The following is a 20,659-nucleotide window of genomic DNA, read 5'->3' on the forward strand; positions in this document are numbered from 1 at the left end:
CACGCCTACCATGGCCAAGTCAGGATACTGCCGTACCATGTTACCACATCATGCCATGTAGCCACGTCAAGTTGCCACGAGTTGCAACTTGTTGCAACTTTTTGAATGATTTTATTTAAAATAGTAAAGTATTAAATATGCTGTTGTTTTATCTATTTAGAACAAAGAGTCTGAAATATTATTTGTTTCATAGAATAGACTGGTGTTCTTTAATAATTTTTAGATTTACACGACCTGTATGTCTAGTAAAAGTAAACAAACTGTGGTTGTTCGCTTTACATAATCATCAGACATCTCTTCTTATCCAAGTGAGCCAGAATAATCTGCCAGTAGATGGAGGCAATGCACTATTTTAGTTTGTGATCTGCTGTTTCAAAAGAAGAAGAAGAAAGACGCTGCCTGATTCTGAACAGCAGCCCGAATACGCTTAAAGTTCGTCAGATGTTTTGCCGGTAGAAGTTTGGCTTCTACGCAATAAAGAAGGCTATTTGTTGTAATCTGACCAATGTGATGTAGCGTTCAGTCATGCTACACCACTGCTTGCTGGAAAAAGTAGTTAGCTACTAGAAAAGCTACTCTGTTTTAAAAGCAGCTGAGCTAATGATAAGTTACTGAAAAATGTAGTTAAGTAGTAGCATCGCTACTTGTAGTTAGCTACTTCCCAACACTGAAATTGAGCAATGTTTTGATAGTGACAGAGCCACCGCATTACTTGGGTGAAGTCAACCTACAAATGGCTTACTTATAGTTGTCTCTGCATATTAAGATGGGACAGGAGAAAGTATTTTAACAGAAAAAAATTTCACGTCACCTTTAAAGTCATCATTAAAAGTGGCATATGCAACCCATTTTACTTCTGTAATGTGACATATTTCCTAGTGAAATAGGATATTCAACGGGAAATAAATGTAGGGCGACACTTGATAATATCAACCAGTAATTGATTGGTTTGTGAAAAGTAGGAGTAATTAAAAAACAAGAGGGCTTGGGGGCCTGGATAGCTCAGCAAGTAAAGACGCTGACTACCACTCCTGGAGTCGCGAATTCGAATCCAGGGTGTTCTGAGTGACTCCAGCCAGGTCTCCTAAGTAACTAAATTGGCCCGGTTGCTGGGGAGGGTAGAGGCATCTCCTCGTGGTCTCTATAATGTGGTTCTCGCTCTCGGCGGGGCGTGTGGTGAGTTGTGCATGGATGCCGCGGAGAATATCGTGAAGCATCCACACGCGCTATGTCTCTGTGGTAACACGCTCAACAAGCCACGTGATAAGATGCAAGAATTGACTGTCTCAGACGCAGAGGCAACTGAGATTCGTCCTCGACCACCCAGATTGAGGCAAGTCACTATGCCACCACAAGGACCTAGAGCGCATTGGGAATTGGGCATTCCAAATTGGGGAGAAAAGGGGAGAGAAAAAAAAAAAAAAACAAGAGGGCTTGGTGACAAAAGATAGTTTCAGAGGAAGAACAAATACATTTAAAAAAAAAATAAAAAATTAAAAATCTCTTTTGGAATAACACAATGAATCACACACAAGAAGACCAGGAACATGTATTAGGAAGTAAATATTGTAAATGTTCTTTTCATTTTGTCCTAAGCACAGTGCTGTCTGCACTCTGCACTCTGTTCTGTCACCATGATCTACTTTGTTTTTTTTTGCCTTGTAGAGAGGGGTTAACAAACTTCTCCTCAATGACCTCTAACCTCATGTTAGATTAGTTAACTTAATGCTAAGTTACCAATGCCTCGATCACTGGCAGGTCATTTACTATTCAGTAAGCCATGAAATTTAAACTTAAAATATTATTCCTAACACAAACCTTAAACTGCACTTGATAGGAACAGTTTTTTATGTAGCCAAGTGGAGAAATTTAATGTAATTTAACTCTAGTCAAAAATTGGATGTGGCATCTTTAAGAACTGGAGTTTTGCTACACCTGCTTTCCGGCACTCTTTGTGTTGCGCATGTGTGCTGGTTACTGACGTGAGAGCATATGTTGTGCAAGAGAGCTCCCAGAATTTTACACAAAATGCCTATAAATTGCATTAAATATGTGTTCAGAAGAGTTGTATGTTAAAATTGCGTATTTGTTATGGATCATTTTTGAAGGATGCATATGGATTGGATGTGTGGAGTTTGACCACATCTGCTGCACATGCAAGGACTGGGTATGAAAATTTAGAATTAATCATATTTTATTTAATGATTTATAGCCAAGAGTGTTTTTCAATTAAGTGAACATGTATAATGAGAATTTGATTGTTTTAAATTGTTATACATGTCCTTAGAACCAGGTTAGAAATGCATAAATTGCTTTGAGTGATTTAAACATGTGTTAAATGCATAAAATGCTTTGAGTGACTTAAACATGTGTTAAATGCATAAAATGCTTTGAGTGACTTAAACATGTGTTAAATGCATAAAATGCCTTGAGTGACTTAAACGTGTTAAATGCATAAAATGCCTTGAGTGACTTAAACATGTGTTAAATGCATAAAATGCCTTGAGTGACTTAAACGTGTTAAATGCATAAAATGCTTTGAGTGATTTAAACGTGTTAAATGCATAAAATGCTTTGAGTGATTTAAACGTGTTAAATGCATAAAATGCCTTGAGTGACTTAAACATGTGTTAAATGCATAAAATGCTTTGAGTGACTTAAACGTGTTAAATGCATAAAATGCTTTGAGTGACTTAAACGTGTTAAATGCATAAAATGCTTTGAGTGACTTAAACATGTGTTAAATGCATAAAATGCTTTGAGTGACTTAAACATGTGTTAAATGCATAAAATGCCTTGAGTGACTTAAACATGTGTTAAATGCATAAAATGCCTTGAGTGACTTAAACGTGTTAAATGCATAAAATGCTTTGAGTGATTTAAACGTGTTAAATGCATAAAATGCTTTGAGTGACTTAAACGTGTTAAATGCATAAAATGCTTTGAGTGACTTAAACGTGTTAAATGCATAAAATGCTTTGAGTGACTTAAACGTGTTAAATGCATAAAATGCTTTGAGTGACTTAAACATGTGTTAAATGCATAAAATGCTTTGAGTGACTTAAACATGTGTTAAATGCATAAAATGCCTTGAGTGACTTAAACATGTGTTAAATGCATAAAATGCCTTGAGTGACTTAAACGTGTTAAATGCATAAAATGCTTTGAGTGATTTAAACGTGTTAAATGCATAAAATGCTTTGAGTGACTTAAACGTGTTAAATGCATAAAATGCTTTGAGTGACTTAAACGTGTTAAATGCATAAAATGCCTTGAGTGACTTAAACATGTGTTAAATGCATAAAATGCCTTGAGTGACTTAAACATGTGTTAAATGCATAAAATGCTTTGAGTGACTTAAACGTGTTAAATGCATAAAATGCCTTGAGTGACTTAAACGTGTTAAATGCATAAAATGCTTTGAGTGACTTAAACGTGTTAAATGCATAAAATGCCTTGAGTGACTTAAACATGTGTTAAATGCATAAAATGCTTTGAGTGACTTAAACGTGTTAAATGCATAAAATGCTTTGAGTGACTTAAACGTGTTAAATGCATAAAATGCTTTGAGTGACTTAAACATGTGTTAAATGCATAAAATGCTTTGAGTGACTTAAACATGTGTTAAATGCATAAAATGCCTTGAGTGACTTAAACATGTGTTAAATGCATAAAATGCCTTGAGTGACTTAAACGTGTTAAATGCATAAAATGCTTTGAGTGATTTAAACGTGTTAAATGCATAAAATGCCTTGAGTGACTTAAACATGTGTTAAATGCATAAAATGCTTTGAGTGACTTAAACGTGTTAAATGCATAAAATGCTTTGAGTGACTTAAACATGTGTTAAATGCATAAAATGCCTTGAGTGACTTAAACGTGTTAAATGCATAAAATGCCTTGAGTGACTTAAACATGTGTTAAATGCATAAAATGCTTTGAGTGACTTAAACGTGTTAAATGCATAAAATGATTTGAGTGATTTAAGCATGTGTTAAATGCATAAAATGCTTTGAGTGACTTAAACGTGTTAAATGCATAAAATGCTTTGAGTGATTTAAGCATGTGTTAAATGCATAAAATGCCTTGAGTGACTTAAACGTGTTAAATGCATAAAATGCTGTGAATGATATAAGCATATATTAAGGTGATGTATGCTGAAGCATATGGGTAGGCTAATGCCCTGTTTGTATTTTCTTTTGACATTAGCCTCTACCGTATTTCGTTGAACAATATTTAGTTACCGTATTTCATTTTCTATATTTATAATATACACTATATTGCAAAAGTATTCGCTCATCTGCCTTTAGACGCATATGAACTTAAGTGACATCCCATTCTTAATCCATAGGGTTTAATATGACGTCAGCCCACCCTTTGCAGCTATAACAGCTTCAACTCTTCTGGGAAGGCTTTCCACAAGGTTTAGGAGTGTGTTTATGGGAATGTTTGACCATTCTTCCAGAAGTGCATTTGTGAGGTCAGACACTGATGTTGGACGAGAAGGCCTGGCTCGCAGTCTTCGCTCTAATTCATCCCAAAGGTGCTCTATCGGGTTGAGGTCAGGACTCTGTGCAGGCCAGTCAAGTTCTTCCACACCAAACTCGCTCATCCATGTCTTTATGGACCTTGCTTTGTGCACTGGTGCGCAGTCATGTTGGAACAGGAAGGGGCCATCCCCAAACTGTTTCCACAAAGTTGGGAGCATGGAATTGTCCAAAATCTCTTGGTATGCTGAAGCATTCAGAGTTCCTTTCACTGGAACTAAAGGGCCAAGCCCAGCTCCTGAAAAACAACCCCACACCATAATCCCCCCTCCACCAAACTTCACAGTTGGCACAATGCAGTCAGACAAGTACCGTTCTCCTGGCAACTGCCAAACCCAGACTCGTCCATCAGATTGCCAGATGGAGAAGCGTGATTCGTCACTCCAGAGAACGCGTCTCCACTGCTCTAGAGTCCAGTGGCGTGCTTTACACCACTGCATCCGACGCTTTGCATTGCACTTGGTGATGTATGGCTTGGATACAGCTGCTCGGCCATGAAAACCCATTCCATGAAGCTCTCTACGCACTGTTCTTGAGCTAATCTGAATGCCACATGAACTTTGGAGGTCTGCAGCGATTGACTCTGCAGAAAGTTGGCAACCTCTGCGCACTATGCGCCTCAGCATCCGCTGACCCCACTCTGTCATTTTACGTGGCCTTCCACTTTGTGGCTGAGTTGCTGTCATTCCCAATCGCTTCCACTTTGTTATAATACCACTGACAGTTGACTGTGGAATATTTAGTAGCGAGGAAATTTCACGACTGGACTTGTTGCACAGATGGCATCCTATCACAGTACCACGCTGGAATTCACTGAGCTCCTGAGAGCGGCCCATTCTTTCACAAATGTTTGTAGAAGCAGTCTGCATGCCTAGGTGCTTCATTTTATACACCTGTGGCCATGGAAGTGATTGGAACACCTGAATTCAATTATTTGGATGGGTGAGCGAATACTTTTGGCAATATAGTGTATATAAATATATATATATATATATATATATATATATATATATATATATATATATATATATATATATATATATATATATATACACTATATTGCCAAAAGTATTCGCTCACCCATCCAAATAATTGAATGTATATATATATATATATATATATATATATATATATATATATATATATATATATATATATATATATATATATATATATATACAACCCTTGCTACTCTAAAAAGCCTGTGCACTGCCAAAACAACCAGCTCTGACTTCTTCATTTGCCTTCTCTCTCTCTCTCTCTCTCTCTCTCTCTCTCTCTCTCTCTCTCTCTCTCTCTCTCTCTCTCTCTCTCTCTCTTTCATGTGTCTCTCTTTTTGATTGAGTGAGCTAGACACAACTTAAAAAGCTATTTTTCATATACCAGCTGAGTAAACACTGTGCATTGTGTGCTACTTGGAACAAATGCCCTTTATGGCCAAAAAAATAAATGAAAGGTTTCATATCATACTGTGTATTTTCAATTGTGCTGTTCAAGGAAGACAGTTCACATTTGTAAGATTGTTTCCAGGAGCTGTGATTGCTGTGGCATGTAAGAAGATATCTAAGGTAAAATAACTAAAAGCCTTCTGCAGAAAGTACAGCCAAGAGTAAAGACATAACTTCTAAAACATGCGGAGTTACAGAGATGTGAATCTTATCTTATCAAAATTCCAAGGGCTGTTCTGGGGCTATGAGAAAACAGGAAGCTGAGCAGCGCCCCCTAAAGCTAGTTGTGCAAAAAATTGCATCTGGTTAGAAAACTAGGACAGCTGTATGGCAGGTTAAGAATATCACAGCAGGCAATTTTTAAGACTATTTTTAATGCACTATTTTTTTTATTTTGCTTTATTATTATTTTTCCTAAACATGTGGCCTGTGCACAGGAAGATGACCATGTTTGGAATAGCATAATAATACTCATACTACTCGTACTATTTCTGCAGTACACAGTATATATATATATATATATATATATATATATATATATATATATATATATATATATATATATATATGTATATATATTTTGCACAGTATTTGAAATATCTGTATGCATGGAATACCAAGATGTGCTACTACATTTCTCAAAATGTGCAGTATTCAACAGAGCACAGATCATTTTCAGTGTTATGAATATCACAGAAGCAATATAAACTAAGATTATTTGGTGGGACTGTCAAAATATAAGACATTTTTACATACACAAAAGGATTATATATTCAAACTGCCTTATTACTGAGATGACAACTGGACTCCACCCCACTGTATTACATGCAGTGTAATAAAGTCAATGACAACAATGTAGCATACAGTTTGAAATGTTTAGCATTGCATAGTACAGTACATACTGTTTTACTGAATATTTAAAAAAGACAGACTATAGTGTGTACTTCACAGTATGCAAATATTCCATTACAGAGTGCCTGTTGGGAGTGTAATACAGTGGATGAGGATGCTGCTATGACTGTTGCTTTGAATTTTGTCTCTGTCTGATGACACGTGTGCCATGTGTCACAGAGTCCATGCTGTTCTCTCAGCAGGCACCATCCACATGGATGTCATAGTGACGCCTGTCAAAATCCTTTAAACCAACCAATAGGATTGCATTTTTCCAGTATGCGTGATATTTCCGTCACATGAGAGTATGTGCTTGCTGCTCTAATTTTCAGCGCATAGCTGAAAATGATACGAAAATAATCAAAGCCTGGTCTTATTTTTAGAGGCTAGTCTTTATTTTTGGATTCCAGTCCAACATTAGCTGCACTTTAAAGGGTTCAAAGGGTATTCAGAACACTTTATCACACTTGCTAGGACTCTGGTCCACTCGCTGTCCAGAAGGACAGCTTTTTGTGACTGCCAGGACATTACTATGAGGTTGCTAATAGAGGTTAACCGATATATCGGTTTTACCGATTAATTGTGCCAATAGTTGCTTTTTGGAACTATCAGTCATCGGCAAAAACCAACGTCAATAGTTGCCGATAGTTTTATTATTATTATTATTATTATTCCTACAAAATTCTTAATCTGGTGAATATATAGGCTATAAAAAATTATTTGGTAAATACTTAAATACAGAGTATTGTAACGAAACCAAGTCTCCTTCATTTCAAAATAAGAGTCCTGAAATAAGTAAGGAAAGACTAAGATATTTTTTTAATCGTCCGATTAATCAGTTATTGGCCTTTTAGCGTGTTGCTATGCGACTGCTAGGGTGTTCTGACCCTACCTCTAAGTCTCTATGAAAATTTGGTCCCTATGACTCGGGTCCCTCCTTCAGTGCAAGTTTATGAGATTGTGTCACCTGTTTTATTGTCCACCAGACAAAAATCCGACCAAAGTCTGGTCATTAAAAAATGTAATAGCACACCTCTCCTCAACAAGTCGCACGATTTCGAGTATCATTCATGGCTGTACCACAAAAAGCACAAACGTTTAATATGTGGAATAGGGTTTAGAACAAACCCCTAACCCAAAGTTTGAGAAATAATAATAAAAGTGAATCTCTCCTTAGCACGCAAAATTCAGGTTAATGTTGCTGCTCCATCACACAACATTTAGTTTCTCTAGGACTTTCAAAACAAGCACTGAGGGATAGTGGAATTCAGTTGTGATACTCCATTATGGACACCTGGGTGTGTAAGGACAGAACAGGTCTCAAATTGTTCTTCCATCCTCTGACTGTTAGATACAGCATAGAACGTGATCTGATGGTTAATGTAAGTGGCCACTTGTAGCGGATACATTCTGTGTTTTGAGACCTCGTGTTATGCAATGTTGATGAGGACCAGAGTGGTCAATGTGTTTAAGACCCTAGGTGTCACCTATCATCATTTACAGTAGTACACTTGGCAGTAACACACATAAAATGTTTCATAAAGAACCATGAGAACATTTAGTTGTGTTAGGTCAGCTTTCCCAAAAACAGGTAGGCTAAGGGTTTAACTGTAAAATTGCATTAAAGAAATGTTCCGGGTTCAATATAAGTTAAGCTCAATTGACAGAATTTGTGGCATAATGTTTATTAGCAATGTTTATTAATAAATTATTTCTACTCATCCCTCCTTTCTTTAAAAAAAAGCAAAAATTGAGGTTACAGTGAGGCGCTTACAACGGAAGTGGATGCAGCCAATTTTTAGGCAGAAATGTGAAGCATATAATTTTATAAAAGCACTTACGTATATTAATTCGTCTTGAGCTGTAAAGTTGTTTAAATTGTAATTTTTTACAGTCATTTTAGGGTTTGTTGACATTACATCGTCATGGCAACAAAGTTGTAAAATTGTCTATAACTTTACTCAGAAAAGGTTAGTAAGTGATTTTATCACACTAAAATCATGTTAACACACATTTTGGTTATATCTTGTGGCTATACTTTTGAAAAAGTGAGAATTTTAACATTAAAAAATTGGCCCCATTCACTTCCATTGTAAGTGCCCCAGATTTTTTTTGTTTTTGTTTTTGTTTTTTTTTTTAAAGAAAAAGAGGGGTAAGTCAAAATAAAATTTTGTGGTAATCAATATTATGCCACAAATGCTGCCGTTTGAGCTTAACTTGTATTGAACTCGGAACATTCTTTTAAGTCTGTATAATTATGTTTTTACATGTGAGTGGCCAAACATTCTGTCATTTTGTTCACCCAAAAATGAAAATTCTCTCATCATTTAATAACCCTCATGCCATACCAGATGTGTATGACTTTCTTTCTTCTGCAGAACACAAACAAAGATTTTTAGAAGAATATCTCAGCTCTTTAGATCCTTACAATGCAAGTGAATTGTAATCCATGTCTTCTGAAGCGATATATTAAGTGTGGGTGAGAAACAGATCAATATTTTTTACTATCAATCTCCACTTTCACATTCTACTTTTATTTTTAGCGATTTGCATTCTTCGTGCATATCGCCACCTATTGGGCAGGATGGAGAATTTATAGGTAAAAAGGACTTAAATATTGAACTATTTCTCACCCACACCTATCATATTGCTTCTGAAGATATGGATTAAACCACTGCAGTCTTCTGAATTACTTTTATGCTGCATTTATGTGCATTTTTGGAGCGTCAAAATTTTGGTACCCATTCACTGGCATTGTATGGACCTACAGAGCTGAGATATTCTTCTAAAAATCTTTGTTTGTGCTCTGCAGAAGAAAGTCAAACACACCTGGGATGGCATGAGGGTGAGTAAAAGAAGAGAGATTTTCATTTTTGGGTGAACTATCTTTTAATTATCCCTTAATGTTTCTCCATAATTAAGACTTATAAAAGTAGAGATGGATTAAATGACCATTTATGAAAAGTTAAATGGATTGGGAAATAGAGAAAAAGGGAGTTATTACAAGATTCTCACACCATCAGCTTGGTGTTTTTAAGTTAAAAACAGTTCTTCTAAAAAAACTTCTCAAACTACGTGTCTAAAAAAAATGCTTAAAACACTCGTCTCAAGATCCCTGCATTCTGTTACATTCAAATGCGCTCTGTCCCAGTGTTTGGGGCAAATTGTTGTCTGATGAATTGGACAAAAATCACACCATAGCCAATCACAATTGTTAAAACTAGGCCCCTTTTTGCCTGTAGTTGTTACTGAATTTCAATTTGTGTGAAATATTTTAGTCACGCAATTGTGTTTTCCTGAATGATCATTGCTGTCACTTCAAAGAACTCAAGTACTCGTGCCCATTCCTACTATCAGGGTTGGGGAGTAACGAAATACACGTAACGGGAATACGTATTTAAAATACAAAATATAAGTAACTGCATTCCACTACAGTTACAATTTAAATCATTAGTAATTAGAATACAGTTACATTCAAAAAGTATTTAGATTACTGAAGAGATTACTTTGCATTTGATTGTCACTGGTTTCATTTAATATTTAGTCCTTTCAGATGGAAAAATGTATACATATAATTGATGTGATCCAAAGTGCATTTGAACAGCGGTGAAACACTTTCTTATAATGCGTTACATTCATACGAGCAGACAAAGTAAGTTTGAAGTAAGTTTGGAGCACAAGAAATAGAAATAAACCTTGTGTAAATTGTCATCTTTATGCTAAGCTGAAATGCTATTTCTAGCTATTTTACATGCACATGTTACCAGACATGATCATATTTTTTTATCAAGAAAATTCACGTTGGATCATAATTTCTTTTTTCTAGTAAGACCTTTGATATTAGGGCAAAAATCGTATTCTTGATAGTAATTTTTGTATCGTTTTCCTGTAAAAATATCTAAAAATATTTAAAACAAGATCAATTTGATTGATCTTGTTTTAGAAACAGCACTGCATAAGATATTTCGGTTTTTCAGAGAATGTATTTTTAACATGTGTATTTTGTCTTACTGTACTGGCAGAGTTTTTATAGTCAAAACAAGTGAAAAAATCTACCAGTGCTGAAGAAGTAATCCGAAGTATTTAGAATACATTACTGACCTTGAATAATCTAATAGAATATGTTACAAATTACATTTTACAGCATACATTCTGTAATCTGTAGTGGAATACATTTAAAAAGTAACCCTCCCAACCCTGACTACTATAACATATATTTGCTGTCCACATCCAATGCCATTGACCACAAGCACCACAAGGATGGGCTGTTCAAAGTTCAAATGAAGACAAAGAATAAAATGCCATTTTAGTGTGTGTGTGTTTGTGTGTGTGTGTGTGTGTGTATAAGACAGGCAGGTTTGAAGTGGCAAACTCCTGTTAGAGCTTGTTATTTCCTCCCAGCCATACTGAAATGTCATTTTTATATTTAATGAGCCTCACTGACACTCTCAGCAGACTATAAATAACCATTCTTATTCATAATATCACAGGATCAGCCATTTCTGTTCATTAAACTAAAAACTAGAAGAAGAAAAAACATCAGATTTAGACAACACACACATAATAGCTTTAACATATTTGTTGATCCACATTGCAGACATACTTAATTTTTTTAAACTAGTCACATTCCAACCAAAATCACTCATTTGGGAGCATTCCAACATTTCGATGAAAAGCATATATCCTTATGAGAAATTCAGTGCTTCTTATCTCTAATGAGTACAGGGCAGCATCTAGTCTTCAGGTTTCCTGTAATCATCTTGCAGCAGGTTTAATTCCAAGCTTGCACTGAGAAATGAGGTCTAGGCAAAGAGGCTATTGAGATGGACAAAAAGCCTGAGCTACCGAAGAGTTTCCATCCTGTCATCAAATTCAAAGGCAGGGGGTTTTACTGGCAAAGTTTGAGTTGTAGCTACAAGTCTTATAGCTCTACACTCATCAATCATCAATAAACAGGGAAAAGAGACTAAAAGATTTTTATTTGCTCTGTTTTAAAACACTTTAATAATTTATCCAAATGTGCCACTGTCTTATCTTTGTTAGATCACTGTAAAAGCTGCTCAGAATTTTAACTAAAAAAGTTTGAAAATTGTTAATTGGTTAACTGGTAGTTACATTACCATGTACAGTGAAAAATATATTTTATATAACAAGACAAAACATGTAATTCTACAGTAACATATTGCAAAAAATATACATGTTTTAGAAGTAAAGGTATGTTATACCTTGTAGTTAAAGGTGAACATTATATTTGTTTAACAAGACAATACTGTAAATTATTGTTAAAATTATGGTGAAAAACAATAACTGGGTGTGCCAAGAAGTCCCAGCATGACCCATCGAATTTTCTTATATTTATTTAAATCTTTATTTTTCTTCTTATTTTTAATATACGTTATGTTACATTTTACGTCGTTAAGTTCATGTTTATTGCTTTATTTTATTGTCACGTGCTACCCTTAAGGTGTTTTGTGCTGGTGCGAGTGACACTCCAACATATTTATTGGCCACTGCTCCTGGAAAGGCCACTCTTGATTAAAGTCATCATGTGACTTTTTGTTTTACGACTTGTGTTACTATGGTGGTTAATGGTACAATTAAAAGTGCAAGTTTTTTGTAGTTCCAGTAGGTTGGTATATTAACATTATATTATTTAATGATATATACGGTAGTGATTTGTAAAATATACAGACACCAAAATGACATCCGTAATGCCTAAAACATGGTCACTGTATTTTTGTCAAAAAATGTGACATTTTTTTTACTTTTTTTTTGTGAATTATTGGCAACCAGGGTGGACAGTTTTTTTTTTTTTTTTTTACTGCAAATTAATAGTTTTTTTTTTTTTTTATGGTGTGTAGCAGCCAATAATGTAACAACTACCATTAATGTAATAACTACCGATAATGTAATACATTTTCCATTCTTAATGTAATAAATGTCAATAATGTAATAACATTTCTGAACCAATAACGTAATAACTTTTTGCCCATAATGTAATAAGTTATTACATTATTGACTTTTATTACATTAAGAATGGAAAATGTATTACGTTATTGGCAGTTATTACATTATTGACTTTTATTACATTATTGGCTGCTACATGGTGTATAATTTAAAACCTAACAATCTTTTTGGAGGGAAATGTTTTGCTTGAAAAGTGTGCTTGCTATCTATCTAGATGACATTTGTTTTGAAATCTAATGCAAAGAATGGATTAAGTGTCCAAATACTTTGTGAGGCCACAGTGTCTGTGGCCTGTTAATCTCTCTGCAAGTGTCACTCATGCAAAACATACATAAATGTAAACCATAACTAATACTTGATTCAAAAAGACAACAATAATGCAACACAATAAGTATTAATTGTCATCTTACTGGTTCCTAGGTGGCTGTTGGGCTCTGACTGGCGTCTCCCTGTCCGCCCATCTTGATCCTTGCGCTTTTTGATCCCTCTCAGGCTACTAAATCGTTTCATGGGTGATGAGGGAATGCAGAGAGGCTGTGGACAATGCGGTAGATCATGCCATAGTCACAGACAGGGCTGGAAGATGTTTCAATTGACTCTCTGTGGTTACTGAGTCTCTGTAGTTGCCTGGAGAATTTTCTGGCCTTGGATCTGTGTTATCAAACCATGGTGCAAGTGACTAACAGGTAATTCCAGATCAGAACAGCTTAGAAAATTATGTTTAAAGAATTCTCACTTCTAACAAAAAACCAAATAACCAAAGGTCTTCCTTCAAGAAATTCCTCAACACGTTCTCTTCTCTTCTCTTCTCTCTTCTCTTCTCTTCTCTTCTCTTCTCTTCTCTTCTCTTCTCTTCTCTTCTCTTTTCTTTTCTTTTCTTCTCTTCTCTTCTGTGTTTCAGAGTTCTGATTCAGTGGCTAATCAGTTGGCAACCCTTCAGTAGATTGTCAGGTGCAGCTGTGTGTATGCGAGTATGTGTGTGTGTGTTTTCAAAACAGCCTTTGTAACAGGCAGACTGTAAAATGAAACCTACCCGTGCCTGGTCAGGCATTGCTGGCGATTGGCTAAACAGGAGGAAACTCTGCCTACTCGTGAATATTTCATGTGGATACATATGCATTAAGTGTTGTGCATCTGTGTCTATCTATGTGTATGTAAACTGCTCATGTTAAATGGACGTTTACATTATTAGACAAACCAAAAAAGAAGGGCTAAATAAGATGCTAGCATACAGTGTCAGTGTCAACTGTTTGACAGACATTGGAACACATTGTTCAAATAAAAACAAGCTTCCAATTTCATGTGGTCTTTCCCTGATCTAGAGTCCCAGATTCATTAAGGCAAGGCCGAAAATTAATCAAGAGACCATACAACAGGACTGAACATTTCTGAATGCCTTTCCAAACCAAAATTAATTTGGCACCATGGGAGAACATTCCTGTTCAGTGCCAAATGAAATTGCATTTCTATTCACTTATTAGTGGTGCAGCTAAGGCAAGCATTACTTTTACTATTGCACATATTTAGGGTTAGGGAGTTCAGCAACCACCAAACCCTAAGTATTAACATCTGGCGCATAACTCATCACACCGTTGTCCTATGCACATGATGCCTCAAATAATGTAGCTTAAGCCAAGTGTACATAACACGACTTGCCATCGGCGCTCTGCGAATCACAGTCTTGTTTTTCACTGTGTTGGTGCGCACATTACAGGACTGTAGTGTCTCAACCACATGACCATTCGTACACTGGTATTACGATGCATTTTGGGTGTTCTGATCACAAGTGTAAAAGCGAGACACATCACCGTTACACCTGGTCATCTCTTTTGACCACTTGTGTTCGGATTTCGAGGAGAGAATCTCAGATTTCATGAGGACATACATCAATCATTACGTCTGTGTATTACAAAATGATAATAAAGAGCAAAAAAGTAAAAGACAAGAAAGAAAGTGCTAAAAACCGGTGCACAGTTTCTCTTAATTATTCACAAACATGATGTTTAGGGCAGAATTCTTAGTTATTTTAGTGCAGTACCTGTAACTGAGCTTCTAGTGTGCATGCTGCTCATATCGGTGTCCCTATTGTGTATGTTCATGCATTCGCTTTTTAACATTTTAACAATTATTTCCCTTTAAATCTGCATGTTACCAGTGAAAAACTGGCAATTATAGCTGCCTTTAGCATCACAAAAATGCATCTTAAAATTAAGATAACTAAATTCATTCACAAACTCACACATTTTATTCTTGATAACATGTCAACAAACACAAAAGAATGTCTTGCGCCTATTTTTGCTCTTATTGGCACCATTTCCAAAGGGAAAAAACACCTAGCAACCACCCACAACAGACTAGAAAACATCTAGCAATGCCCTAGCAACCACCCAGAACAACCCAGCAGCCTTAAAGCAACAGGCTAAAAACCACTCATAAACCTTAGTAACTGCATAGTATTGCCCTGACAACAATTCACAACACCCAAGCATGGTGGAGTACAACATTTTCTCTGTTGGTACTGCAGAGAAGCCATAAAGTTCACTTGGCTTAGAAGTGATGTCTAGATTGTCAGACACTTGTAGTAATGAAACTTCATTAAGCTTTCAGGATGTTCTTGCATTATTTATCATCAACCTTTTTTCGTCTTCTCTTTAGTGCGGTCACACGGGTAAATCTTTGATGTAAACTGACCTTTACATTGAATAGATACACAAAATAACAGAGCAAATCTGGAACTCTCTGAATAAACCCTAGTCCTTTTAAGAGATAGTTCACCCAAAATTAAAATGTTGTTCTGAACCCAGATTACTTCCCAAATGACTTTCCTCCATGGAACACAAAAGGAGATGTTTGGAAGAATGTTTGCCTCAGTCACCGTTCACTCTTATTGCATCCTTTTTCCATACAATGAAAGTGAAAGGTGACTGAAGCTGTCATTCTACCTAACATCAATTTTTCTGTTCCACAGAGGTAAATCATGCGGGTTTGGAACATGAGAGTGACTAAATGATGACAGAACTTTCATTTTTGAGTGAACTATCCCTTCAAGCCTCATAAAAATCTGATATTTGAGTTTTGGTTGGCATTCCACTCAAAGAGGTAAAACAATCTCGGCAATAATCGCTTTGGCTAATGAATCCAAGTCCTTGGTGATAACTGCCGACATCTGATCACCCCCTGCTTCCTGCACCATCATAAACAAATCATTCTCTGTCAGTGCACCTGAGGCATTAAATTAATCACCTAATAGTGGGTAAAGTCACACTTCAAGGTACACTGCCAAACAAGAGATACTTCAGTAAGCAGAATTAGATAGGATTTGATTAATCACTTCTCATTTTTCAAACTCTCTGCCATTGTTCCTTGCCAGAGCCACTTAGAATCTGCTAAGCCATCCTAAACACGCTCATTTGAGCCCAAAAAGTCCCTTAGGTGTGAGGAGAGCAGCTAATCCCTCTGAAATCCATTGTGCACCCTGACGTCTTCCAAAAAGGAGGGTCAACATGACTCTGTTGGTTTTTAGGGTAAACTACAGGAGGCATTCTTAGTTGTCTTTTTTGTGCTTCACACAAGTATTTTGCGTGGCACAAATGCAAATTGCAAATTGTAAAGTCAAGTGTTCCAAATCATTCACTTACAAGGTTCCATTTCAGTTAGGATGCTGCCATAAGGTCGGTTTATACAGTATTTCTGATATACCGGCGAGGCAATAAATCGGCCGATATTCAGAATGTTTTAATTATCGGCATCAGCCGATAAATATTCCCCTTTGGCCGATTTATTTCTTGAGGGCGCGGAAAATCACCTGCTTGCAGGTGAAGTGATTGAGACATGTAAACGACCAGTTATGGTTTGTTTTGTTGTTACGTGCCATCGTGTTACTACAGTAATGGACTGGTGTGCAACACAGTCTCATTTAAATGGTCCGCATATCAGAGCTGCGGTAGACGTGTTTGAGCTAAAGTGCTCGCCTGTTTCATTCTCCCTCTCTCTCTACTCAACAGTTCTCTGTAACTTTTAACTGTCTTGTCTAATGATAAAAAGGCAAATATCAATAAAACTAATATCATATACCATCTGCAAATATGTGCATATCTCGTTTAAACAGATGTAATAAACCAACCTCACACAACTTCAGCAGATCCAGCATCCTGTGGAACGCTCATAAATCTTCTTCTGAAGCACATATTCTAACAGTCTCTCCTCAACAGTTCCCTGTAACTTTTCTATTAATAAAAGGCAAATATCATTAAAACTTCTATTATATACCATCGGCAAATATGCAGATATCTCGTTTAAAAAGATGTAATTCACGAACCTCACGAAAATCCAGCGTTTTCTTCCCGTCAAGCGCTCATCTAATATCTTCCTCTGAAGTGCGTATTCTATCTGCCAGAATTAAAAACTTCAGAATCAGGATCAAAAGTTCCTCTGATTCACAAATCATGACGGTCACTACATGGCTGTATCCAAAAATGTAGGCAGCTGACTTGCTGCTTAATCAGTTAATGGCTTAACTGACAGCTGTTTTGAATGAATGGAACTCTTATGTAAACTGGTCTCCTAACAGTTTGAAAAGCACATTATTTTCATCCTGCCTCCGTATACAGCCTCCAAAGGCAGCATTTTCCTGGTTTCAGATATAGCCCATGACAATCCAAGCAGGCAGAGTGTGTGAGTGCAACCTCAAAGTAAAAGTGCTTCACGTGTGCTATAAGTAAATGTCTTATTCACTATGCACTGTATGTGCAATTGGTTTGATTTGGTATGTTTGAGAAAATGCGATTGCTAACGTGGACATGCCATCCATGGTTGCTGGACTACTGTATGTACTGTTATTTCCTAGACAGAAGAAACTTCTATCTACCATTTAAAATACAATAATTTTTTTTATATAATCTTTTACAACGTTACATTTTAGAGTGAAATTGAGTAAATATAGTGCTAAATAAAAAAAATTTATGTTTATATTATTTACTAAATTAAATTGTGTGATATATTGGCATCCTAGCTGCCTATCAGCCACCCTGCAATCTGGATATTGGCATGGGCCATTAAAAAACCCATATTGGTCGACCACTACTTCTGAGTCGAACCTACACCGTAAGCTCTTTGTCTGCATTTACAGTATAGTTCTCCGATGGTGTCTGCATTGTTCTGCAAGTACACAGCTAAAATGCTAGAATATATATAGAAAATGCCTTCATTTCTAAAATAATAAAGCATATTTACATTTTCGGTTGTATCTGTCGTAGTCTGCGTAGCCTACGGATAGTTTTGATGCAGAAGTATAAACCGGCTTTTAGAAAGCAGCTGCCTATGTAGGCAGTAGACAGCAAGCCAGCTCACTTGATTTTGGAAAAGGGTTAATGTGCTTGTCTCTTTAAGTGCTGACCTGCTCTTCTACAGTGTCAAGATTAGAAAACCCTCAGCAACGTTTCCTACAGTTCACCTCCATTTGTGTGATTTCATAAAGCTTTTGGAAAGAGCGAGCAATGCCAAGTCCATGGAAATATAAGAATGGAGCTCTTTCCTACTGTAGGTCACCTTGTGCTACTTGAGTCAAGCCAGATGGTTTCCTTCTGTTGGCTTCTGTTCCTGTCAAATAACTTACAAAAATGTAGGTGATTGCCTCTGTGATGGCAGAGAAAGGTAAAATGTTAGTTTCAGTCACCATTCACATTTATTGCATCTATTTTTCCATACAATGAAAGTGAATGGGGACTAGAACATTCTAAAGCTGGCTCTACACTAGCAGACTCAGAACAACTCAAATTGGGTGGGGGGTGTCACACTTAATGACTGTTTTTGCTAATCTTGCCCTCCTAGTCTCATTTGCCAATTTAAAATGGAGAGAAGGTGTCACACTTAACGACTGCCTTTGACTTTTCTCAACGCTTCACTGTCACGCCCCATTTTCACAGCCAATCAACCTGAAGTTTGCGGAAATAAGAGCAAGACCACCTCCTCTGTGCGAAACATGAACACACAGGCAAATATGAACAGCAAGCAGTGTTTTGTAGCAGCGGCTGCAGCTTCTGTTTTAATATTTCTGGTTACACGCAGAAAAAATAGAAAGCGCCGAAAGTTTTGGGCAAGACCACACTTACGTGGCCGCTGACACTATGGCTTGGCAGTCCTTCGGCGGGAATTGGAGGTAAGAACGCCATTATAGCAGTCGCTTTTATATACACATGTGAACATGTATAAATTGATATTAATAGACGGTAAGCAATGTGTTATTACCTTGGACAGGTTTACTTAGTGATGATGACCGGCTAACAACTGTTAACTTGTTGCACAACTATATGGAATAAATGATTAAGTAGACAGGTCATTATCAAAATATGGTGACAAACATGTTCCTTGATTTTTCAGTCACAAAAAAGATTTCAAATAGTCAAAAAACCCATTTAAAAGGCATCAATCTACAACCTAACCTTTCGTAGATTAAAACAAAATGGTTTGGCTCTATATTTTTAAACACATTTTTTAAAGTCTATATTTAAATTTGGCAATTATTTGAAAAAACCCTTGTCCTCTTAATATGGTACACAACTTGTATGACATTTACTGTTATTTATGTGTTTTTATTTTTTTTGTTGTTGTTGTTGTTTTTTACTCTTTTTGTCAGGCATTAGTGCAAGGCCTAACAAGTGTGTAAAAAAGCCAAACAAAATAAAGTGCTTTTTCTGCAGAAATCAAATTGCTTCCGTCCTCCGGCAAAAAAAAACAAAACACTTTATACATGAACTGCACTCATTGGTCACTGCCTTGGTGGCGTGTTTCCGCCCCACCCACAGCCAGTGATAATTTCAAGCAAGCTGGATGTGTATTTTCAGTGTTTTAAGGCATTAACTCAGCTGGGAGTCCAGACAGTCATGTGATTAACACCTCCCGCTGAGAGGTGCTAATGGGCGCCCTGTCTCCCTCTGCCTGGCCAGTGATCATGTTAATGAAGCTAACACCTGAAAATCATTGGGAAAATCAGCTAGTGTAGAGCCAGCTTAACATCTCCTTTTGTGTTCCATAGAGGAAATAAACTCATATGGGTTTGGAAATGACGAGAGGTCATTGTTTTTGGGTCCTAGCCCTTTCAGTTCTTAGAAGTCAGAGATGAACGGTTCTACCAAAAAAGATACATTCATAGTCAGTCTGTAGACTATTCCCTAGTAAAGATATGCTCTTGCTATTACTTTTGACTCTAAATTATGTATAAACATGGCAGTTTGCTGTAAATATGCATGAGCTCTCTACAGTTTTAGATGCTATGATGAACAGTATTGTCCTGAATGAGACTGAGGAATGGTATGATGACAGCTCTGAGACATTACTCTAACGTTATCAAGACAATATCCAAATGTTTGCTAACATGTTAGAAAGCAAAACTATACTGTAAATATTACATTCCTGCTGAAAGAAAAACCTTAAACCAGCCTAAGTTGGTTTGCTGGTCTCCCAGCCAGGTCCAGCTGGTCTGGTTTGCTGGTTTTAGATGGGTTTTGGATACTTTTTGCTGGTTGGGCTGAGGGACCACCTGTAAAATAAGCTGAAATAAACAATAATTTATGCAACGAAGTACTTTGTTTAAAATTAAGTGGACAAAAATAACAATATAAATTAATCATCTACATTTTTTATTACATTTAATTCATATTAACTATTAAAATTTATTTTCATTTGAATAATGTTGACAAAAAGTGATTTCTTATTTTGCTACTAATAATATTTATTATTTATTTTAATGAGATATTTCTGTTCATTTTTAATGAGAGAGAAAAATATAATTTAAAAGATATCTAAAGG

General features: G+C 36.3%; 1 protein-coding gene across 8 annotated transcripts in view; it reads right to left on the reverse strand.

The window, feature by feature from the left end:
• prkag2a (protein kinase, AMP-activated, gamma 2 non-catalytic subunit a) overlaps nucleotides 1-20,659 on the reverse strand; it is a 93,779-nt gene that overhangs the window by 36,325 nt on the left and 36,795 nt on the right. Inside the window, exons 1-2 of one of the 8 annotated variants that reach the window (XM_051686671.1) lie at nucleotides 13,590-13,809; nucleotides 13,264-13,504 (exon numbers count right to left, since the gene is read on the reverse strand). The exons of 5 other annotated variants lie outside the window; for them this stretch is intronic. In XM_051686671.1, coding sequence (XP_051542631.1) covers nucleotides 13,264-13,363 — 100 coding nt within the window. In that variant the 5' untranslated portion in view covers nucleotides 13,364-13,504; nucleotides 13,590-13,809. Of the gene's footprint in view, nucleotides 1-13,263; nucleotides 13,810-20,659 lie in introns of those variants that run through there. 2 more of the 8 variants (XM_051686673.1, XM_051686670.1) reach the window with 2 other exon arrangements.

The sequence above is a fragment of the Myxocyprinus asiaticus genome, chromosome 44 (genome assembly GCF_019703515.2).
Source record: "Myxocyprinus asiaticus isolate MX2 ecotype Aquarium Trade chromosome 44, UBuf_Myxa_2, whole genome shotgun sequence".
Taxonomy (NCBI): Eukaryota; Metazoa; Chordata; class Actinopteri; order Cypriniformes; family Catostomidae; genus Myxocyprinus; species Myxocyprinus asiaticus.